The sequence below is a fragment of the Phyllostomus hastatus genome, unplaced genomic scaffold, assembly GCF_019186645.2.
Source record: "Phyllostomus hastatus isolate PE091 unplaced genomic scaffold, TTU_PhHast_1.1 phas_scaffold_21, whole genome shotgun sequence".
Lineage (NCBI taxonomy): Eukaryota > Metazoa > Chordata > Mammalia > Chiroptera > Phyllostomidae > Phyllostomus > Phyllostomus hastatus.
In genome coordinates this window covers 14,460,588-14,485,695 of record NW_025334017.1, presented here as the reverse complement: position 1 = coordinate 14,485,695, position 25,108 = coordinate 14,460,588, and the positions used below count along the sequence as shown (strand labels likewise).

Here is a 25,108-nt window from a genome sequence, read left to right as displayed (position 1 = left end):
AAGAACATAAGAAACTTTGGATAATTAAGTGAGTTAATAAGAGGACAGGAAGGATGATAGAAGAATGTTAACAGTGGTTACTGCTGAGGGGTGTAACTGAAGTATATTTCCTTATGTATGTTTCTGTCTGGCATGAATTTTCTACCTGAGTATGTATCATTTTATCATCAGAGAAAATAAATTTATTTTTTAAAAACTAGTATTTAACACTTCAGTGACATAATGCAGTAATATTGTCAGTGAACTTTTGATTAGGTCATCAATTCTTTCATAACTAAATTCTGGCTATAAGACTATCTGGAAGATTTCATTCAGTATCATCTATGTACTTGGCCTACAGAGAAAATAAATAGGCAGAAAATAGAATCCTATTTAGAAAATAAACAGGGAGAAAAAGACACATGAAGAGTTCTCTCTTCCTTCACAGATTTTATTATCTGGTGGGATATACAAAAGTCATTTATATGTCTTCATTTCTTTATTCATAAATGTAGAGTGTTCGGGAGGATTGGAAATAACATTGAATATACCTGGCACCATGCCTGACACCTAGCAGGTTCTCGATATCTGTCGCTGTTATTTAGAAAGTGGGTCACAGGCACACACCAGGGCCTGAAAAAGAAACCAATATAGGTATAGCAGAGGACATTGCCTGGACAGAAGAGAAAGGAGACAGAAGGCACTCCAGCAAGCAAGAGACAAACTATCATCTTATGAAAAAAGGAAGTGGAGGCCAAGCAGATTGAGACCAGCCTTGCAGATGCATGCCATTTGCAATGGGATGTGCAGGACGGACAGACAGACAGACGTGGCACCAGATAGGCAAGATTAAGGCTCATAATAGAGGCCTTTGAATGCTTAATGGCATTGGAATATATTAAGTCCTTCCAATTTAATTTTCCTGAAGCATCTGGTTCAAAGGCAGAGATAGACAGAAACAGAAGTAATATGTATTACCAGCCCCCAAGAAACTTATACTCCAGATGTTGGAAATTGTATTTCCTGGTAGAGCAAAATCCTCTATGAGAAAAACGTATCTAAATCAGTGATGCACAGGGCGGCGGAAAGGAGGACTAGACATGTGATGAATTCCATTTTCCATTCCCATAGCTTTGTAAGAATTCAGTTCCTTCCTCAAGAGAAGTTATAGTGACACTCTCCTGTACTCTCTCTCCAGCTCTTCCCCATGTTTATAAAGCCTTACTGGAAATATCTGTGTCTCATTCATATTCTGTGTGTTGGGTGCTTGGTATATAAGTGGGTGGCCAGTTTTTAGTTGAATGTATGACAAATGAATGAAAGAATATAGAATGTGTGCCCTATATATTTTCTAGAGGTATTTCCACAGTTAATACTATACAGCATCTGGCAGAAGAAACGCCACCGAGTATGGTTGGTAGGGTATGTGAATGTCTCACATGAGATGGACAGCAGTTTGAACATTTCACCTAAAGTGTCCTATAGTGTGTTTGAGTGTGATAATGTTATGTTACAGAATTACATGCTTATGATTTTGTAATAAAAGATTTTTATGTAATAAAAAGGGGTGTTATTTGTGCTGGGCCCTGTATTTATAATAAATATATATGTGACATGTTTGTGGCACATAATATAGCATTTTCCTGAATAACAGATAACCAAAACATGATTATTTGTTGCCTTACAAATTAAATCATGGGAAAAAAGGTAGTTTTCTAGTGAGTGAGAATGTGGGTTTGGACACATTTTTTCCTTAGTTTTCCTTGCCAGCACCCCTCCTCCTCCCCTGCCCCTTGACACCCGGTGGCTGGGGCCTCGCCACTGCTCCCGTGCTGGAGGAAGTTCATCAGACAGAACACTTCACACCAAAGTTATGGAGCTTAACTACTGTCTTGTTACCTGAAGTCTTTGTCCTATAAAAGAAGATTCAAAAGAAATGATTTCAGGGGCTGGAATTTCAGACCCCTGAACGAGACTGACACTTGGACGAGAAGGAAACTTTTTAAGTACGGAAGTGGCCCCCTTAGAGGTCCTCTCTGCCCCATGAGGGGCAGACAGTGAGGGGAGGTGATGATGGAACCTTCCTGCAGCTCAAGGGGGACCTTTTTTAAGTGCCAATGTCCGGTTCTGCATACTTTTGCCTCCCGAGAAAATAATTATTATATGGCAGAGGAAATCGGCTGGGAGACTTTTGTTAACTTAGTAACTAAGGATGTTATTCTGAGCCACTCATTCTTTTTACACAAAAGTGAGTATTTTTTTTATTATTTAAAATCATCCAGCCGCATGATATGTTAACTAAAATTGATAAACCAATCTCTTTCAAACTTTCAAATCTCACTTCCCACCCCTGCAAAAAAGAAAGGTCACTTAAAAAGCCTATTACATTAAAATATTTCTTTAAAAGTTCTATTGACATATGGTTTGCGGTTAAGGATGATTCAATAGACATGGAATGGTCATGAACTGGAGCTTTTATTCCAAATATTTAATTTTAGACTGAAAAATTGCTTAAAAAAAACCTCTCTTAAAATATGACCTATTCAAAATTATAGCTTTAGTTCATTGTTTTATATGTGATCAAAACAGAGAACTATTCTGTGTAAATTGAAACTTCTAGTTAACCACGCTGTGAATAAATTAGTATGTGATTCAGTTTCTTCAAAAGAGTGTTAAAGGAAAGGGATCGCAGAAGAGGATGAAAGGTTTCCTGGTTCGGGTATTTTGCCATACTTCTGGAAGCAAGTTTGCAATAAAAAGAACGGTTTTTATGAGACTGTGATCATTCACAGCAAGGCTAGAGTCGGTGTCACTGTGAAAAATTCTTCTGCAGTAGATGCGCTCAGCAGGAATAATAGATCTGAGAGAACGGCGACAGGAGTTACAAAGAGCACTCCTGCCAGTGACAAATGATGTTTGCAGAACGATGAGCAAACCCATCGAAAATTGAGAAACCACATCAGCAGTAAATCAAAGCCTTGTTCTTAAGAGTAGTTCTGACTCTCCATTTATAGTATATATGTACTGAGTTGGTTTTTTTGAAGCTCTGGACTATTTTATATATAGTCATCCTCTAATATTTCCTCTTAATACTTTAAGTTACATGATATAATTTAAAGTATGCATGTTGCTTTTATGATAAACTTGTATACTACAATCTGACATACTATCAAACATTAATGCATGGTCTTGTTTTTATTCAAAGGTTTATAACATTGTCACTGGTTCCTATACAAATGCATAAAAAAAAACAAATCTTCTTATATTAGCTGAACCATAAATAAAGCTAGGCATTTGGGTTTAAGCCTTTTGTGTACAATAGCATGTGACAGGGGTCTAGCAAACACTGCCATAGATTGTGCTATTGCATTAAACATATCTTAAACAATAAAAATGGATCTTGTAGAATTAGATGTCAGGCATTCACTGTATATTTAACTATTTTAAAAGTAAAGTAAATTGTAAGTATTCATACCATTAGATCAAATTTAACATATGCCATAATTATCAATTAAAATAATCCATACTTACAGAAACACAGCACTGAACCATTTTGAATAAGCTCATTTTGTTTTAGAAGTTTATTTTCAATTCTTTCTGGCTTTCATTAGTAAGGCTTTCTTTTCTTCACCCTAGGGTTGAGAGTGTGAATAAAGACAAATATATTTAATATAATCTTGTGGTAAAGAAGGTATTCATTGTAAGAAAGAAGGAACTCCAGGCAGAGTGGAACTGACATGTACTTATGAAACTGCACTGCTCTCTAAGAAGGCGCTATCTTCCTGTAATTCCTTTGGAATTCCTTGAGCAATGCGCTAAAGTGGTATTACCACGACATCTTATTTTCAATGAGTACATTGTAAAAGGAACTAGTATTATAAGTAAATACTAAAATGTTTAAAAACCTGTTTTCATCTTTTCTTTAATTATTATTAGTAAAAAGCTTGCGTGTCCTATAAAGTTTTAGTGATCTTAAATGTTTACCATAACCTCATGCATTGGTGAAACCGTAGCTTAAACACTTCAGTTTATCTTTGGCCTTAATATGCCATCTTCAGGTACTTTCAGTAAAGATTTTACTTTTTAAATATTTTATGGGCATTCATCTAAACAGAATCATATTGAAATAGCTAATACCTTTGTTGAAACTGCTCTCATTCAGACCTTGGGTTTTGAGTACGAGCACTTAGGTCTAGCTAATATAAACATAATTCTAGTAAAATAGCTCTCTCATTTAGATATTTCCTAAAGGGTATTGTAACATTAAATATATTAAAATACTGCTTTGTAAGAAAGAAATAATAATTAAAATCAATGTTTGTCTGCACAAGTTGTATCTCATTACCAAATCACAAAAATAGATGTTAAAGTTCCATATCAGTTTTTGAGATTTGAAATCCTGCCCCTCATTGGCTTCTATAGTTGTGTCATCCTGTTGCTATGGAAACAGATTGGGATGTTTAAATGTTGACTGGATATGTGTTAGTGCCAATGCTATGCTGAGTAGATAGTTTAGAGTGGGAATTTAAATTTCTCCAGGTATATTTTAATTCATCAACTTGCATTTCCCCAAATTGTCACAAGTAATGAAGCAAATTTTAAAGCCTCCCATTGTTCATCCCCTGTGCCTTAGCTGTGGGAGATCTGCAAGGAAGCATTGTGGTGGGAAAGCAAGGGCCATCAGCAAGTCACGAGGTGTGCCCCTTACAGGCATGACAAGCCTGCCTGCCCAGCACCACAGCTGAGGGGCTGCACACTGAACCCCCTGCCTTTCCACGTGCCCATGTGGCAGGCTTGCAGCTAGTTGTGATGGTGGGTACTAGGGCACAGCCCCATAAAAGCTCTCTATTATGTTTGTTTGGGAGTCAGGGCTGTGGCACACCCTCAGAAAGCACATTGTGATGATGATATTACACATCAGTGTAAACACACAGGACATTGACTAAAGAGTCTGCTTTGCAGAGAGAAATCTGCAAATAAAAACATGGTTTCTGCAAATATACTAACTCACGGCAGAATTTCGTAGCCCCAGAGACCAACGTATGCAATCTAATCATCAGTGAATTTGAAGCAGGATTCTTCACCTCTTCCCCATCAAATGGCTTGTTTCTTGACCACCTCTTCCCCCTACACAGAATTTCTGGATCATGAAGAATCTCTAGGTATGAACCATTTTACCTTACTTTTCCCAAAGAAGTTAGAAAAATATCTAGGGAATCAGGAGTTATTTCCAAAAGCTGCTTTGGAAATCACTCCCTTCAAACATCTGCCACTCAGACCCTGGTCACCCTGTGATGTCATCTGTACAATTTAGATTTTCTGTGACAAAGACAGTAGTGGTGTGGGCAGATCCACAGGGGGATGTCCCCCGCTGCCCTTTTCCTTTCTGATGCATTGCTGATCACTTGTCGAAGCTTTCAGACAATTGGTGTGTTTGTCTGTAATATACTAGAAATACTCCTATATTCTGTCTAGTTAGCCATTTCTTGACTTAGAAATAAAAGGAAAAATTCTTTCTAGTAACTTGTAGATGTCTAAGGTACCAAGCACATATCTGTATTTTTCAGTGGGGAGCTCGGAGCAGTGGATACAATTCCTTGATGACAGACAGGAGGGGACAGAGCCCAGTCATGGTCTCCTCCACCCTGGCCAGCTCCAGCTGGTCTCAGCAGACACACTGATGTATAGACACAATGATACACCTCATTCTCTAGCGGCTCTCTTTTCCTTCTATTTTTACTTTGTAAAAGAAGGTATTGAAACAATTAGTTGGCAGAATGGTGTTAACTTTCTCCTGGTAAATTTGGAAAATGGAACAAATATAGCCTTGGTCAGCAGAATTTGGGCTTGTATAATTCAACTTCTCCCAAGGCATGTTTGTAACATTTTCATATTGTTCCATTTTATAACATGCCGCCGACCTCAAAGTCATCTTAGAGCCTTCAAGTTTGCTTGCAGTTTATGTTTCTGGTGTCGTGTTCAGGGGCACGGCGCCTCGATGTGCCGGCTGTTACGTCACTGTGCTTGGCACAGAGAGTAAGACCTATTGTGACTGTCTTAATTCTTTTATTAATTTTCCTAAACTAACGTGAATGGTAGGGTGTATTTTTACATAATTATGGAACAGTGAACATCTTGGGGGAAAGTACAACCACTACGGTATCAAAGCAGAATAAATATTTGCAGAAAAATTCAGCCATAACTTAATATTTTGCATATGAGCCCTGTACAAAATTGAAGTTATTCCTGGGGTTTGTTCCAAAAGGACATGTCTGTGGCCCGGCCCTGGAAGGCCAGAGATGATGACGGATCAGAAAAAGGTCAGCTTGAGTTGCTGTGCCAAGAACACTGACAGACGGGACCAAAAAGACAGAATAACAGTGCATCCAGAGATCTGAAAGCGAGCATGCCTTTGCTCCATGGCTGGGAGATTGTAGCCCATGTGGCTTTCTTCCTGCTCCCAGCACCAGAGCTGGTGTTTGCTGCTTCGCATGCTGGCCAGCCGTTTCCCCCACCGCCATCCACGTGAGCATTTTTGAGCCCAGCCCCGTTAGAGCTTAGATGTCTGGAGTGAGGGCCAGTAGTAACCGGAGCTTGCTGACTTTATTTATTTTACTCCTCTGTGAGGCATAGGCTGTGGAGTATAAAGGGTGGCCAGGCAAGGGCAAGCCCTGGTGGATTGGTTTGTGGTGCTTATCCGAATGATAATTGTAGGAGTTTGTCACGTAGAGCGGAGGTTTGCATGTAGCACCTTAGGGCTCGACACTGTGCCTCTCTGCCGTGATGGTGCCAAATCCCTGTTCCTGGGCCTCAAACCTCCTATTTGGGACATGCTGTGTCGAAGTCACATGGACACCTATACTCTCGCCACCTATAGTTGCTCTCTGTACCCTCTGCCCTGGGCAAGAATGCCATTACCACAATGGGGCTCCCTCCAAAGTGCCAGTCACTTAAGTGGGAAGGGTTGGGGCTTCTGCTGGAGGACAGAGGGCTCAGTTGAGCGCCAGGCTCGGGGAGGGGCTGTGGTCACAAATGCTGGGTACAGGCAGGAGTAGAGCAGACAAAGGGGAGGATGTGTGTGGGAGCTGGAGTGCCCTAAGCTCAAAACAATGGAAAAGCCGTAAAGGACCTAGGTCATGGCCACCATATGGTGTGGGGCCGCTCTCCACTCCTTTGGAAACTGAGGGAGCCTGGGAAGAAACAGTAAATTGGGGGTCAGAGAGCCAGTGTCTCAGCGCTGCATCTTCATTTTTCTTAACTTTTCTGCATCTTCATTTTTCTTATCTGTAAAATGAGTTATCATCACTAACATGTCACACACAAAAATAGGACTCTATGGAAAAAATACAAGTGTACAGAAACTCCACAGAAGTGCACAAAACGAACTATCTGAACTATCTGAACTATCTGAACTATCAAGGGATACAAAGTGTCAGGTGGCATGTCCCTGGTGCTTTAGGACTTTGGAAAGGGGGGAGCCTGGCCTCAGGATGGGGTCAGAGGGCGGAGTACTTTAGCACTATCTGAATTCGGTGATTAGTTGTAAACTTTCCCTATAAAGGATCATCACAACCCTGCCCAGCCCTTCTAAGGTCTGTTTGTGCTATGTGGCTATGTGTGAAAATGGCTAAGTAACAACATTAAGTATATATTCCTCTACTGCTGACTCGATACAGAGCCTATAAGCAAAAAATGTTGCTCCTGTTGACATGCCTTTGGAAGGCCCTTAACAGAACACATTTCCCCCATCCTCAATCCCTATCCAGCCTCCGGACTAGCTTTCATATCCGTAATGTGGGGGGCAAAGGAGACTGTCTTCAAGAGCCTTCCCTCTCAGCTGGCTCTCGGGGGTCAAGAACTCCAGAGCTCCTCCACATCTCTCTGTCCTGAGGTGTATTTTTGCCAAGTATAATGTGCACCCAACGGTTTTAGTACTGCCCTTATATAATGTGCACCCTTACTTTTCCCTCAAAAATTTGGGGGAAAAGCATGCATTATACATGGAAAATATGGTATTTCCCAGCCAGGAGGTAGCTTCCTCCATGAGACCCACTCCCTCACCCCCATCCCACGGCTGTCAAATGTAGAGTCTGGCTTTGCCGGTCTGGGACCACAGAGCTGTACTGTTTCTGTTACCACAGCTTCAGTAATAGCAGTCTGTGTTTCTCTCTTTACTTGATTGCTTTCATCACAAAAGCAACAAGGATCAGTGGGGGGCCTTGCTATTCCTCCCTGACCTCACAAAATATAATTTCAGTTTTTTTAGACCTCTGCCACCCTCTTGGACCAATAAATCCAGCCATTCAGCAGGAGGATGCTCCTTTGGTCCCAGGGAGGTTCTGCAGCTTTTACCTCAACTGTAATTTATCATGGTGTAGTAAATATCTTTTCTGCTAAACTGTAAGTGCCCTGATAGCAGGGACTCATAACTTAATGAAACTTCCAAAGCCAGCTCCTATTGTTACCTGCCAGCCTGCTTAACCCTTCCCCTCCTGCCCCTCCTCCAGCACCAGAGGCCCCCTGCCTCAGATCCTTTGTACTTGATCTTTTCTTGGCTGGCTAGGCTCTTTCTTCAGACACCTGCACAGCATTGCATATTTCCCTTGCCTGTTGTTTTTTCTTTTCTCCTTCGATTTTAACACTATCTAACATATTTCACATTTTGCATGTTTTACTGCTTTGGAGTGTCTGCCATATTAATTCCTAAATTGGTAGGATTTTTGTCTATTAAATGCTACGTCCTTAGCATCTACAACAACACCTAGAATATAGTAGCCTCTTAATAAATAATTAGATACATGAATAAATGAAAACCGTTCTAAACTCTAAAGCACCTATTAGCCAGCTGGGATGAATATTGACTGCAGGGTCTACCAGGAGTCCAAGGAATTGCTACCTCTGGCCCAAGTGACACTCCAAGCCAGACACCCAACCATGTTAGGGGTCCCTTGGGCATCTCAAACCTCAACAGGACAGTTAATGCATAAAATGTGCTAACCTGGCCATACAGGCACGGTGGCCCCCACACACTCGAATGCTGTTCTAAGACTCCGGTTCATTGATGACTTGAGCTCCTGAAAAACCTTATCATGAAATTTTTGGAACTTTATTTCAAAAGTGTGTTTTCAACACATTCAGTCTTTGGGGAATAGAAACTTCTTTTCCCAGGGAGTTCTGTTATGTTCTGCCCTCAGTTTATTAAGCACCAAAGCAGGGTGTTAGGGATATATTTTGGCACCTGAAAATATGGGAAGCTTCCATTCTTGTCCTTTGGGTCTGCGGATTGTTCCAAAGGAGCTTAGAGCACGACTGTTGTTGTTTCAGTGGGCCAAGCCCCTTCTGCTCCCCTTCCTCAGGTATTTGATGTTTGGATTTAAGACAGATTTGGTAACTAAAAACAACCAAGTCCAGAAAGCAAAAACAAAAACCTAAATTTAGGCTCTTAGGAAGACAAGTGATACACAAGATGCCTTCTGCAGAGTGGGAGGCAGGGAGTTCCATCCCATGGAGGGACAGGTTTTCGGGATGATAGAAGGCATGGGCCTGCGGTTTCTACCTTGAGAGAGAATACACCCAGCACAGGTCACACATTACGCAGCTCTGCTGGGTAAGTAGCATTTCAGTCTGTTAAAAGTCTCCTCTTTTTTTTTTTTGAAGAATTAAACTTTTTAGTAGGTGAGCATCAAGATAGTAAGATATTATAGTTCCTCATTAAAATTTTCCAAAAACCATACACACAGCTTATTTCTCAAAACAGCTATACCATTATTTGCAAACTCATATAAACTTATAGGTAATGAATCTTTAGTATGTAACTCTTTATCCATTCAAAATTTGTGCAATATGGTATTTTTTCTATTGTTAAGTGAAATGAGCAACAATTGCAAAACCAAATTTGGCATAGATATTTTAATGTTTTTTTTAATTCCTGAGGTGCTAATTAGGCCCTTTAAAAATGCTCTTGATTTTTGCACTTTTTGTCATTAAAATCATTCTACAAAAATTCTCCTGATAAAGAAGGAGATTTCCTTGTTGCCAACACACCAAACTCTGCTTTAATCAAATCAAATGAGCTTGGTATCTGCAGGTAAAAGCTTAAAGCTACTGACACTTAATTAGGACAAACCAACATACTGAACAATACATCTAGTGGAGCCTCAGGCTGGGGACACAAGGTCTCCCGTGCAGCCTGCAGGAGAAAACAAACACAGGATGTGGGAGGACAATAGCAACAATGGAGTCATTAATGGTCATTATTAGATAACTGACTTCTCTGCTAGTAATGGGGATTTACACAGCTTTAGTTTAAGAAAAGCCTCTTAACACCCTACATTTCCAAAGAATTCTCCCCAAGCCTAGAGTCAACCTAGGAACTTTAGGTCAACTTTGATTCCTTAAAATGAATTCTTTTTAACATATCTTTTCCTCTTTCAGTCCCTCAACTTCCTCCTGATCTGTTCTCTCTCCCAAGAGAGAAAACTCACTATGGCTTTTGCTTGTTTTGCTTGTTTGCTTTGGGAGGCTTTTTGAGGTACACTTTTTTGTACATTAACCAGGTACCCTTAAAAGAGATATTTACCCACAACATAAAAAATTGTATTTTTGACTGATTAAATGGCAGAAATCCCTACTTGTGATTTAGAAACTCTTTAAAGCCAGAATAAGTACATTGTCGAAAACAACAACTGTAACTAGCATTCACCTTCCCGATTAAATGAATAACTCTGAGAAATTCCCAAACATGTTTTCCAGGAATGACCTGTTCCTCAAATGTGAAACTCGCCGTCCACATGTAAGGCCTCCTGGACTGGCTTTTCCTTTTTTCTTATCTGAGGTTATAGATCTTGGGAGAGCAGGGGAGGGTTACAAGGTCAAAGTCTTTTCCTCCCTAGAACTTGCTGCTTGCTGGGAGCGGGTTGCCTGGAAAATAGATGCTTTAGAAAAGAGGTTGGGGTCAGGGTTTTAATTCTGTTAAGCAACAGCTGGTTTGAGTTTCTTTCCACTTCTATCTTCTGCTCCCTTCCTCACAAATCCATGGAGAGCAAAGAATTTGTTCAGAAGGAACCGGCAACATAAAAATACACCTTTTGTTACTGGGGCACTGTGTGTATGTCATCTTTCTTGCCAGTTGAATGTTAAGCACTGGATTTTATAAAATGAACTATACAGGAAATATGACCAGACCTTTAATCAGAAGACCCTTTTAAAATGTAGGATGGTGTACCTGGAAAATTCTTTTCATAATATTTTTGAAACTAAAACTTTGAAGGGAAGTAAGTAGGGTATTTGGAGCCCGGCTGCAGAGAGAAGAATCATGACTGAAATATTAAAGCATGCCAAGTATGTGTTACTTTTCTCTGGGCTAGAAACCTTGTCCGTCTCCAAATTAGCGTGCTTTCATTTGTTCAACAAATGTTTGTTGGATTCTGCTTTGCTGAGTTGTATGAGATCGGTTCTTTCCACAGTCATGCACACTAGGGGTTTGGCGCCCAGTGGGAAGATACAGAGGGTGCTCATATGCCAACAGGTGCACGAATATGAACTTGGGCCAGTACAGTGTTAGCCCAGAATGACAGCCTCCACTCCTAAACAACGTATACACATGGTTTGGGATTTAAAAGTCAGGTCTATTCAAATAACATTATTCTACACTAAACTCATAGACCCAATGCTTAAAATGAATATGTAATAATAGTGAACCATTAAAAAAATAAATAAAAAACACAGCATGGTTTGATTGTTTCTATTTGAAGTCTCCCATGCTTTTTTCCTCCCACACATACATGCGCGTGCACACACAGAAAGAGAAAGAATAAAACTCACATCTCTCAAATCAATGGCAAACCAGTAACAGATTTTTTTGTCTGGGCTCTTCAGCACACTGGCCCCAGGCTGTGTTGGTGTGTGGCTCGACAGCAATCAGAGGTCATAATTTCATTGGCAGTTAGCATCAGGTTTAATTTTTCTAGCATGTTACATTCACCGAAATGTCTGGTTTCAGTTATGTGTGGGCACTGACTGAATCAGCTTGGAGCAGCATGATGTCTTCAGGTACCTGAGGTTTATGGAACACACATGCTAATTGTTTTCAATCACTTTCCTTTCTAAACACAAAAATCTGTTTTCTGAAGCTGAATAACAGTAGTCTTTAATGACATTGCGGGTTTCTTATATTAAAAGAGGACCTGAAGTAGGTAAAAATGTCAATTTAACAAGACCGCCACCTACTGATTGACATAGTTGGAAAACAGTCCAATTAAAGTTGCAGGGGTTTTTAAGTAGCTGTCTGTGGTTTTTTAAAAAAAAATGTAAATGCTTTTTGAAAAATGACATGTAGCATTTTGATTGCATTTTAGGAATGTGACCAAGTTCATATAGATGATGTCTCTTCAGATGATAATGGTCAAGACCTCAGGTGAGCCCGTAGGAAGGTGAAGAGACCAACTCCATTTTACGGTGTAATTGCTCAGCTAATTAAGATGAACTTTCTTTGGTTAACTTTGGGCTTTTCTTGCATCTAAATAGCACATATAACTTTGGAACAGATGGCTTTCCTGCTGCGGCCACCAGTGCTAATTTGTGCTTGGCAACCGGTGTGCGCGGCGGTGTAGACTGGATGAGAAAGTTGGCTTTCCGCTACAGACGAGTAAAAGAGATCTACAATACCTACAAAAACAACGTCGGAGGCAAGTGACTGTCACCAGTACCTCACTGGGTTAGTTCAGACAGTCTAGATAAAATTCTCAAAGTACCACGCAGTTTTGTATCAGGGTGGGTGTTTTTGGGGGGGGGGGAATAGAATAACTATTTTTAGACCAGTTTTGTCTGACCAGCTGTGATTTAGTGAGAGGAAGATTAGACGAGTGCCAGCTGCCCAGGCACGTCTGCCCTAGTTCTGGCTCCGTAACTTACCAGTAGGCGTGTGACCTGGAGGAAACTTCTTGACCTCTCTGACATTCTCTTGTCCTTCCAGTGAAGTGGGGGTTCACAGCCCTTGCTCAATGACTTGAGATGGCTTATAAAAAACTCCTTCTACTGAGTAGATGTTTGTGTGAGTTTGAATGTTTTCATTTGTGGTTTTTAGCACAAAAGGGACTATATTAGCTTACTAATGAAAATTTAGGGAAGGTGTTTGCTTCCAGCATGGCTAAATCCAGGTGTTCAAATGATGCCAGCAGAGATCTCTCACCCAGTTTTTCCTTTAGAAGTCATTCTAGGTCCATCCCTCCCCAAAAGTGGCAATGACGACCACTGGTGTGTCCAGGTTTCTAAGCAGCCAGTTTAGTGCCTCCATTTGGGTGGAGAAATATCTTTCCCAGTGGATTCAGCAAGAGTTCCAAGACTGATCTTCACTGGCCAAGCCACCATGGTCATCCTCCCATCCTGGGAGCCAGAGGGTAGGGTGGCTCTGTCCAAACTACATGTTTAGAGAAATGGGTGCCACTAGGCCCCCCAAAAAGAAGAGATGACTTCTATAACCAAAAGAAAAGATGTTAGGAATGCAAACTCAGTACATGCTTCCTACACTACTAAATATTTGTCAAATGAATGCTAATATGTGAAAAATCATTTGGAATACTGTAAGGCTTGAGGGTTATAGTAGTAGCAGGATTAAGTGTTTATTATTTATAAAGTTGAATAGACACATTGCGAAGGAAGTAGGTTCATGTGCTTTTCAATCCACAGGTCTGCTTGGTCCGGCCAAGAGGGAGGCCTGGCTGCAGCTGAGGGCTGAGATCGAAGCCCTGACGGACTCCTGGCTGACACTGGCCCTCAAAGCGCTCACGCTCATTCACTCCCGGTAAGCGCTCCCCAGGACACTTTGGGGTGCCTTTGCTGAAGAAAGGAGCTATGCTTGTGCTGATTCATTCTGGAGATTTGTTTCCCAAGTCTTTTTACTTTCTCTCTGTTCTCATAGGACGAACTGTGTGAATATTTTAGTAACGACGACTCAGCTTATCCCAGCATTGGCGAAAGTCCTGCTGTATGGATTAGGAATTGTGTTTCCAATAGAAAATATTTACAGTGCAACTAAAATAGGTGAGCTGCTTTTGTTTTATGATTCACTCTTCTCCTTCAGGCTAGTAAAAATGAAAGGCATTAAATGAGACTTTTGTTCTGAATGCTAGATGCCAGAAAACTAGAATAATTTAACTAATTTTATTGTCAAAATTGGCTTTAGACATGAAGAGAAATACACTGTAAATCATAATCCATGTGGTTTTATTCAGAAAACTTCACTTTACTGGCTAACATTAAGACCTATATACCTTTTGGCTATAGCCAGTTGAGCATCATTTCTGGATTATCTTATTTTTTTTTAGGCATCAGCAAAAATATCTCATAAGCTAAAACAAATAGTAGTATAGAGATATACAAAGTAGAAATGAAACAACTCTAACAACACCTTTCTTTATTATTGCTGGAACTATATTTTGCTTTATTTTTTAACTTGATCTTTACTATATTTTTTCCATTACCATTCAGTCCCCTTATACCCGCCTTGTTTTATTTTAATTCAACATGTGTAAAGCACTGAATTCCCCTTTTTGTTATGAGGATACAATAAAATTAAGTTTTTGCAAAAAAGAAACATAGTTGGAAAAAAAGACTAATTGAAATTTAATTGGATTACAAATCAAGACAGAATAAAAGTGGGATTAAAAAAAAGATATGGCTCTTGTTCTTAGAGAATTCCATATCCAACAGGGAAGACAGAGAGTTATATAACCATAATACAATGATAAAAATATGTAGATGAGCATTTACCAAGTATTTATTAGAAGCTTAGACCTGTACTAAGCATTTTCCATGTTAAAATCAATCTCCAAAACCTTTCCATTTTATAAATGAGGGAACTGAAGCTTAGACACTTCAGTAAATTGTTCAAGTTAATAGCTAGTAAAGAGAGGAGACAAACTAGATCTCTGAGTCCCGGGTCCAGACACATTTGCACACCCTAGGGGGTCTGTGCCACCAGTGCCTGAACTCTGAGGTGCACATCGTGGAGGAAGCACTCACTGTCACCCAGAAGGAGGCAGAGGGAAAACGTCAGGGAAAACTAAAGGGAAGAAATGACATCTGAGCTGGGTATGGAAGGGTAAATATGAGTTTACTAGGCAGACAGGCTTATGAGAACAAAGAGACAAGAGAAGTTAATAAAACATGTTCCCCTCTAAGGGACTCATGAGTGGCCCTGGGTGACCAGTGTGCAGCATTCAGGAAAAGCTGAGGCTGGGAAGGTAGCCTTGGGTATAGTGATAGGTGGCTTTCCTTGTACATCACCCTGATGAGATGAATGTTATTTCGGTGAGTCCTGGGGAAGGGGGAGAAATACCCTGGTAGGTGGGGAAAAGATTGTTTATAGCTGCTCACCTCTAAAGAAAAAGGGACAAAAATGGAATCCCCATACATCTAACTCTCCTTCTAACTACACTTTTCCACCTCTCTTCAAAGAACTTATTGATGGCTAAAAAATTGCTTGTATAGTTATTTGTTCATAGTCTGCCTCACTCATCAGTGTAGCTATAGTGCCCAACACGTAGTAGGTGCTGAGTAAGTGTTTGTTGAATAAAATGTATGAATAAATGGTTGTTTATTTTGAAGAAGGCTGACATAGAGGTTTCTTTTAGGCAACTGAATCAGCAGGGACACTATTAACTGATGGGGAAATCAGGTTTGATTAGAAACAGAAGAGTTTGATCTTATCCATGCTGAGTTTGAAGAGCCTCTGGGATATTCAGAGATAGCTCTGTGAACTTGGAAATAGTTGGAGTTGGAGAACAATCAATGCTTTTTGAAAAGGGCCAAGAACAGAATGCTGGAAAATTCTTATAAAAAAGAAAGGGATATGCCAAATAGAATTCCTAGTGACCCAATAAAACTAAATTTTTGTATGTTCTCATGTTCCACAAGAATAGCCATCAGTTTACACTGTCAGGTGTTTATCCTCCTTATATCAATAAACAGTAGCCATACTGTGTTTTGTAAACAGGAGTCAAAGGTAAAGGTTGGTCAGCACATAAAAGGCAAAACAAATTCCTAAGAAGCACATGGGATAGAAGGGACATTGCCTTACTCCCCAGAAGGAAGGAACAAGTAGTAGACAACACGACATGCATGGTGAACTTTAATCCCAAATAATCTGAAAATGTTAGGATGATTGATAGGAAGTTATAATAACAATGAAGGAAGTATTTTTAATAGGCATTTTGTTTGCAATATTGGACTTTTATTTTTTTTCAGCACAGAACAAAAATTAGAATTAAAGAATATGTGGTGGTAGAAATCCTCTCAAAACCCAAGTGTTAGGTGTCACTCTTTTATGATATTTCTAACAAGAAAAGTAGAGATTGGAATCCCTCTAGTTAGGGCTAATTTTGCCATAAAATGAGATATGACTGAGGGTTGATGCAGAAAACCTAGACATTTTCCTTGTCGACCAATGGCAGAGGCATAGGAGGAGATATCTCAGGGAGCAGAGCTGTGATGTTCTTCCAGACAGAATGCATTGATCCAAATGAGAACTTCAGCTAAGAAGGGTTTAGCTCAAATTAACTTCCAAGAGTCAATTTTTTCATCTTTATTGTACAAAATGTCTACACGACCCAAAATTCACAACAAAGCCTATAGGAGATAGCATGTAGGTGAGGACTGTTTTGTTCACCACAGCATCACCTTTAAAAAGCCATTGAGTTTACCTCTCTGTTTTCCATGAATAAGACACTCCCCCCCACAAGAAAAAAAACAAAACAAAAACCTGTTACCATTTCCTTCTGAGGAAAAGATAGCACCATGGCATTCAAACTTAGGGTTGTATATTTTTGCAATGAAAACTGTACTTTGTATTAGTTTCTTCAAGTGATTTAACATTTCACAGTTTAGTGGGCAACTGAAGCAGCATTGAAATGACATCCTTTGAATAAGGCTGGCCCTGTTTCATTCTGTCAGATGCAAACTAGAGATTTTAGTGCAAAATACAAATATAAAGCAGACATTTGTTTAAGCAAACAAGCAATTTGTTCGTGTGTATATCTGATCCTTATTTGAAAGAGATGCAGGCCCCGCTCAGCCATTCCCATTTGAAAACTATAAACTGTCCCATTGTCCATTAAAATGACCCCATTGGCAGCCCCGGACTTGGGGCACCGACCTCTTCTCTAAGCAGCAACAATGGCTGCATTAAGAGCAGGGGGCGCTGCCAGCGTAGTCGCCACAGAGGCCCAAATCGAGTCCTGACATGGGAAAGATAATAGATAGATAAAGGTATTCTGTTACCTTTACCTGTTTCTTCTCTGGGAAAGGGCTTTATTGACCATTAGATGTCTGGTAAGGCAAGCATGAGCTCCCCGAAGTGCCCCATTATCTGACATTTATTTCAGAAACAGGTTTATGAGAATATCTCAGGCAAACACATTAGGCTTTGGGGGTCTTTAAATGAAACCCCAACCTGAACATGGGGGGATGAACTCACTCCCGTGTCTGATTTCGCCATTGTTTTCATCCTTCTCAGTAATAGCCTTTGGATCAGACGTGATTTTTCAGTTTGTTGTATCATGAAACATTTTTAAAATCAAGTGAAACTTTGTTGCCAGAATTACATGCCTTTGTTTAGTCTTAGCTTGTAGGAAAAATAAAGTAGTACTGCAAAAGAGTACTTTTTCCCTCAGATGCTGTACTGTGATTGACTAAACCTGCTTTGTAATAGACGAATCCTTGGGAAAAGAGTACTAAAACGGTCAATTTCAAGGGATGGGACACCACATAGGTAATTCATTTACTATTTTTAATTTATTGTGCTCTTCCACGTGCTACCCAAATGGCATGTCAAAGTTCTCTTCTCATTTGCACAAGTAGGTGAGAGTTGAACCAGAAGCATAAAGAAAGCATTTTAAACAAAAAGTTCAAGAGCTGTAGCACTGAGTTACCCAAACTTTACATGTTTTATGATTTTTGTTCATTAGGAAAGGAAAGCTGTTTTGAGAGGATAATTCAAAGGTTTGGAAGAAAAGTGGTGTACGTTGTTATAGGTGATGGTGTAGAAGAGGAACAAGGAGCAAAAAAGGTGAGTGTTCCCAGATGGCACTTCTCCTGCCATTTAGTTTTCCTTAGTCCTCAAAATGCTCATAACTGGTGCATTTTCATGAGTTCTCTTCCTCTGAAACTACTTATGAATGTGCTCAGAACCGTTAGCATGGAAAGGGGTCAGTGTAGATTAAATATGAAGTGGCTGTTTTTGAAGACGGGCACACACAAGCCCAAGATGGTTGATCTTCATAGAACATGGACTGTTTGTTGTTTGTGAGCAGAAAAGAAGGTAGAATGCTGAGCCATCGTTCAGAACACGGCTAACACATGTGTGTGCTCAGGCCAGCATGCCCCTTTCTGCACCCATGGCAGATGTTGCCAGGTGATTAAAGCCTTGTTACCTGAGCCTGGATGGAACCTAAGAACCTTTCAAACATCGCTTCGGGAAGCTCTACTAAGTGGCTGAGCTGGTTTGCAGAACTATTTATGGACATAGAATACAGGCCTTCTTTTTACCACGAAGTCACCACCTTGCGTTTCTCGAGATCTGGGCAAGGGAGCTTGACTTGCAGTGGTCCATTATACTTTTTGTTCTTCTACAGCCCTTCAAGTGTAATTCTGTCATGTCCCTTAGCAAAAGCTTTCTCACTGGTGTATTTTAAGGGGTAGGGGACCACATCCCATAGCCTGGCCCTCAGGGTCTTCACAATCTAGGCAGAACTGACCTCTCCAGTTAGCACGCTGCCAGCGGCCTGTTTCGGCATGGACCGTTAGCTCGGTTGTCTTAGTTCTGTTTGCCAATAGAGCTTCCAGGGCTTTCGCCAGCAATTCCATCTAACTCGGTAATTTTTATCATTAAAACAAAACCCTCAGAGAGAAGTGTTAGACATACCTTTGTTTATTTAAAAGAACAACATTATTCTATAAAGATCTCTTACAGGCTGCTCTGTGAGCACTGCTTTGTTCCCTAAAAGATTATGCAGAGAAAACGTGGGGAACCTTCTAACTCCGGGTGTCTTTCTGTGACCTGTCTTTTGTTGTCAAAGTCTGCCAGGATTCCTTTTCACCATAGAATGTTTTTGTTTTCCTAATACAACATACCTCGAGTGAAAACGATTAAGCATATGTATGATTTCTTTTAAGTCAAAATGTAATAGTCTCCCGCACAATGAAAGCAGCTTCTGTTTCTACAGTAAAAGTGGCCTTGTTTCATATCTCTGCAACTAAATTTACTTTGCTTTGCAGAGAACTACTTAAAATAAATCTCTTGTGAATAAAACCAAGGGAAAAAGAGCAGGCAATCATTATTCTACATAATGACAAAGGCTACTTAAAAAAAAAAAGTCCATTTTAAATGTGCACAACCAAATTTGCTAAAATCCAAGATGAAACTGAGAAACTAATGCTTGATCCCAAGCTTCCTTAGGAGAAAAGTAAGAGTTGCTTGTGTGTGTATATCTATACTTATATTTATACATATTTTACATAAATTATATATAACATTTTAGTACAATTTTATGCGTTTAGTTTTTTAAATGAGACATGGATTACTAACACTGAGTACATGAATTTTATTATCCTAAAGCCATTCATTCATCCATTTAGCACTTAATGAACACATCCTATATGCCAGATATTTTTTAATGTGTTGACTTTACTTATTTTTAAATTTTTTATTAAAATATAATTGATATGGAATATTACATGAGTTTCAAGTGTATAGCATAGTGATCCAACATTTCTACACCTTATGAAATGGTCATATTGTGAATCTAGAATCTGTTCCCAAAGTTATTACACTACTATTCACCATGTTCCATGTGCTATATATTACATCATGTGACTTATTTACTTTATAACTAGGAGTTTATACTTCTTTATTACTAGGAGTTTATACTTCTTACTGCTTTTCATTTTTTTCTACCCATCTCCTCTGGAATCTATCATTTTGTTCTTTGTATCTATGAGTTAGTTTCTGTTTTGTTTTATTTATTCCTTTGTTTTGGTTTTTTAGATTTTACATATAAGTGAAATCATACAGTATTTGTCCTTTGTTTGACTTCTTTCACTTAACATAACATCCTCTAGGTCCACTGTGTTGATGAAAATAGCAAGATTTTGTTTTTCTTTTCTATGGCCAGGTAATATTCCTGTGTGTGTGTGTATGTGTGTGCACATATACCACATTTCTTTATCCACTCATCTATTGATGGACATTTAGGTTCTCTTCATATCTTAACTATTGTGAATAATGTTGCAATGAACATAGAGGTGTGAATATCTCAAATTAGAGTTTTTCTTTTCTTTGGATAGATAACCAGCAGTAAATTACTGGATTTTATGGTAGTTTTATTTATGGTATATTCTTTTGAGGAAACTTCAGGCTGTTTTGCATAGTGACTGTACCAGTTAGCAATCGCACCAGTAATGCACAACAGTCCCCTTTTATCCCAGTTCTCACCATTTGTTATTAGTTGCCTTTTTGATAACAGACAATCTGACAGGTATAAGGTGATATCTCATTTGGTTTTGATTTGCATTTCCCTGATGATGAGCAATGTTGACTATCTTTTCATGTATCTGTTGGCCATTTGTATATCTTATATGGAGAAAGGTCTATTCAGGTTATCTGCCCATTTTTTAATCAGATGGGTTTATTTTTTGATGTTGAGTTATATAAGTTCTTTAAATATTTTGGATATCAACTCCTTATCAGACATATCATTTGTAAATATCTTCTCACAGTCAGTGGGTTGTTGTTTTGTTTTGTTGTTGGTTTCCTTCACTGTGCTGAAGCTTTTTAGTATGTTTTCTTCTAGGAGTATTATGGTTTCTGGTATAACACTCAACTTTATTTTTGTATATGGTGTAAAAAAGTGAGTTTATTTTTGTATATGGTGTAAGAAAGTGGTCCAACTGCATTTTTTGCATGCAGCTGTCCAATTTTCCCAGCAGCATTTATTGAAAAGACATCTTATCTTCATCGTATGTTCATGTTTCCTCTGTTGTAGATTAATTGACCATATCAGTAAGCATGGGTTTATTTCCGGGCTCTATTCTGTTCCATTGATCTATGCATCTGTTTTTGTACCAGTATAATGCTGTTTGGATTATTATAGCTTTCTAGTATAGTTTGACATCAGGTAGTATAATGCCTTCAACTTGGTTCTTTTAAGTCTTTGTTCTTTTAAGTAAAAATTGTTTTAACTCTTTGGGGTCTTCTGTGGTTCCATATAAATTTTGGGATTATTTATTCTAGTGCTATGAAAAATGCCATTGGTATTTTGATAGGGAGTGCATTGAATCTGTAGGTGGCTTTGGGTATTATGGACATTTTAATGATATTAATTTTTCCAATCCATAAGCACAATATTTTCTTCCATTTATATACATCATCTTCAATTTCTTTCATCGATGTCTTAAAGTTTTCACCAGGTGCCCCCAACCCCTGAGCTGCAGACCATTAACAGTCTGAGGCCTGTTAGGAACTGGGCCACAAGCAAAGCTTGCCTGAGGTCCACCACCTGTCTCCCTGAATCCACACCAGGCGAGTGAAGCTCACCTGAGCTCCGCCTCTCCCCACTCCACAAAACTGGTCTGTGAGGCCAAAAATGTTGGTGATCACTGGTTTTCACAGTACAGGTATTTCCATTCCTTGGTTAAATTTATGCCTAGGTACTTTTTTCATGCACTTGAAGATGGAATTGTTTTACAGTTTCTCTTATAATTCATTTTTAATGTATAGAAATACAACAGATTTCTGTATATAAATTTTGTATCCTGTAACTTCACTGAATTAATTTCATTTATTCTAACAGTTTCTCATAGAGTCTTTCTGGTTTTCAATATATAGTGTCATGTTATCTACAAATAATAAGTTTTATTTCCTCTTTCCAATGTGGATGTCTTTTATCTCTTTTTCTTCTCTGATTGCTAGGGCTAGGACTTCCAGTACTATGTTGAATAAAGGTGGCAAAGGTGAGCATCTTTGTCTTGTCTTCCATTTTTATTTATCTAGAGGTAGTTTTCCTTTTATTTTCTCTGATCTTAGAGAGGAAACTTTTAGCTTTTCACTTGTGAGTATAATGTTAGCTGTGAACTTGTCTAATATGACCTTTATTGTGTTGATATGTGTTCCCTCTATACTCACCTTGTTACAGTTTTTATCATAAGTGATTGTTGAATTTTGTGAAATGCTTTTTTGGCATCTATTCAGATGATCATATAATTTTTATTCTTCATTTGGTTGATGTGGTGTATTACATTGATTTGTGAATATGGACCCATTCTTGTACCCCTGGAATAAACCCACTTGATCATGGTGTATGATTCCTTTCACATGTTGTTGAATTCAATTTGCTAATATTTTGTAAGGAATTTTTGCATCTATGCTCATCAGGGATATTGGCCTGTAATTTTCTTATTTTGTACTGTTCTATCTGATTTTGGTTTAAGAGTAAAATTGGCTTCATTGAATGAGTTTGGAAGTCTTCTTTCTCTTCAATGTTTGGAATAGCTTAAGAATGGTAGGTATTAATTCTTTAAATGCTTGGTAGAATTTTCCTGTGAGGCTGTCTAGTTGTGGACTTTTGTTGGGAAGTTTTTGATTATTGATTCATATTTTCTATCTCTACATGATTCGTGTTGGTAGATTGTATGTTTCTAGGAGTTTATCCATTTCTTCTACATTGTCCACTTTGTTAGCATATAATCACTTACAATATTCTCTTAACAGTCTCTTTTATTTCTGTGGCATCTGTTGTAATTTCTTTCATTTCTGATTTTATTTACTTGGGCCCTCTCTTTTTTTGATGAGTCCAGCTAACAGTTTACCTTCATCATTTTGTTCATCATTTTATAGAACCAGCTCTTCATTTCATTGATATTTTTACTTTATTTCATTTATTTCCACTCTGATCTTTATTTATGTCCATCTACTAATGTGGCTTTTGTTTGTTCTTTTTCTAGATCCATTAGGTGTAAGCTTGCTTTGAGATTTTTCTTGTTAAGATAGGCCTCTATATTGCTGTGAACTTCCCTCTTAGAACTGTTTCTGCTACATCCCATACATTTTTAAATGTTTCCATTTTTATTTATCTAGAGGTAGTTTTCCTTTTATTTTCTCTTTGATTGCTTCATTGAACATTTTTCAGTGCCATGTCTAGCCTCCATATGTTTGAATTTTCTTCTAGTTTTCTTCTTGTAATTGATTCCTAGTTTCATACTATTATGGTTAGAAGATGCTTGGTATGATTTCAATCTTCTGAATGTATTGAGACTTGTTTTATAGCCTAATGTGATTTACCCTGGAGAATGCCCCATGTGTACTGGAAAAGAATGTGTCTGCTGCGGTTTGGATGCAGTGTTCTGTATACATCTCTTAAGTCTGTCTTGTCAAATGCATCATGTACGGCCATGTTTCCTTGTTGATATGCTGTCTGAATAATTTATCCATCAATGAAAGTGAAATGTTCCAGTCCCTTACTATTATTATAATACTTTCAATCTCTTCCTCTTCCTCTATGTCAGTCAGTATTTGTTTTATGTATTTACTGTTCCTCTGTTGGGTACATAAATGTTTATGTCCTCTTGTTGGCTTAAACCCTTTGTCATTGATGCCCTCTTTTGTTTCTTATTATAGTCTGTGTGTGTGTGTGTGTTTAAGACTTTATTTCTTTACTTTTAGGGAGAGGGGGAAAGAGGGAGAGAGAGAAACTTCAGTGTGTGAGAAATACTTCAATTGGTTGTCTCTAACCTACCCCCAACCAGGGACCAGGCCCACAACCCAGGCATGTGGCCTGACCAGGAAGCAAACCAGTGACCTTTTGATTCACAGGCTGGTGCTCAATCCACTGAGCCACACTAGCCAGGGCATAGTGTTAGTTTTAAATTTTGTCTTATATAAGTATTGCTATCCCAGCTTTCTTTTTGTTCCATGATAGATATCTTTCCATCCCTTTACTTTTAGTTTGTGGGTGTCTTTCAACATGAAGTGAGTCTCTTGTAGGTAGCATATGTATTTGTTCCTGTTTTCTAAATCCATTTAGCCATCCTATGCCTTTTGACTGAAGTGTGTAGTCCATTTACATTTAAAGTAATCATCTGTAGGTAGTACTTATTTCTATTTTGTTGTTTTTGTACTTATCTGTTCCTTTCATCTTCTCTTGCTGTCTTCCCTTGCGATTTGATGAGTTTCTTTAATGTTACATTTATATTCCTTTCTTTGTGTGTGTATGTATCTATTACAGGTTTTGGGGGGGGGGCTGTGGTCACCATGAGATTTACATACAATGTATGTACATACATACAATGTATGTAAATAAGTATTTTAAGTTAATGGTCATGTAAGTTTGAATACATTGTAAAAGCACTACATATGTATTCCCCTTCCTCATTTTTTATATTTTACATCTTTTGTGTGTGAATATTTCTTAACAACCATTTCTATATATGCTTTTACTAATCTTGTCTTTTAACCTTCCTATTGGCTATTAGCTTTATATGTGCTTGCCTCACTGCCTTTACTAGTAAGATTTTTTTCTTATATTTTATTTCTAGTTTTGGCCTTTCCTTTTCTGCTTAAAGAAGTCCCATTAACATTTCTTGTAATGCCAGTACAGTGGTGATGAACTCTTGCTTGTCTCTCCTATCCTATAAAAGAGAGATAGGAAACTATCTCTCCTTCAACTCTGAATTATAACCTTGTCAGGTATTCTTTTATGTAGATTTTTCCCATGATCACTTTGAATATATCATACCACTCCCACTGGCCTTTGAAGTTTCTGCTGAAGAATGAGCTCATAGTACTATAGCTATTCCCTTATACATAACTAGTTGTTTTCTCTTGCTGGTTTTAAGATTTTGCTTTAGTTTTATTGATGTGAGACAGAGGTTACTATCATTGAGCACAATGAATTTTATCATTCTAAAACCATTGTATTAATTTAGTAGTTAATCAGTATATACTACATGCTAGATCTTGAAGTGGAAAACTCATTCTGCCCAGAGGTAAAGCAGATATACACATAATAAAAGAGCAGTGCTGCGCAGTATATTTAGTATTACACATAATAAAAGAGCAGTGCTGCGCAGTATATTTAGT

The 25,108-nt window shown here is 38.6% G+C and overlaps 1 protein-coding gene across 6 annotated transcripts in view; it reads left to right on the top strand.

Moving 5' to 3' along the window:
- The window catches only part of EYA1 (EYA transcriptional coactivator and phosphatase 1), a 296,080-nt gene that overhangs the window by 262,329 nt on the left and 8,643 nt on the right, over positions 1 to 25,108 (top strand). For all 6 annotated transcript variants that reach the window (XM_045861482.1, XM_045861480.1, XM_045861481.1 and 3 more), the window contains 5 exons: positions 12,336 to 12,394; positions 12,505 to 12,665; positions 13,666 to 13,780; positions 13,898 to 14,019; positions 17,943 to 18,043. In XM_045861482.1, the coding sequence (XP_045717438.1) occupies positions 12,336 to 12,394; positions 12,505 to 12,665; positions 13,666 to 13,780; positions 13,898 to 14,019; positions 17,943 to 18,043 (558 nt within the window). The remainder of the gene's footprint in view (positions 1 to 12,335; positions 12,395 to 12,504; positions 12,666 to 13,665; positions 13,781 to 13,897; positions 14,020 to 17,942; positions 18,044 to 25,108) is intronic.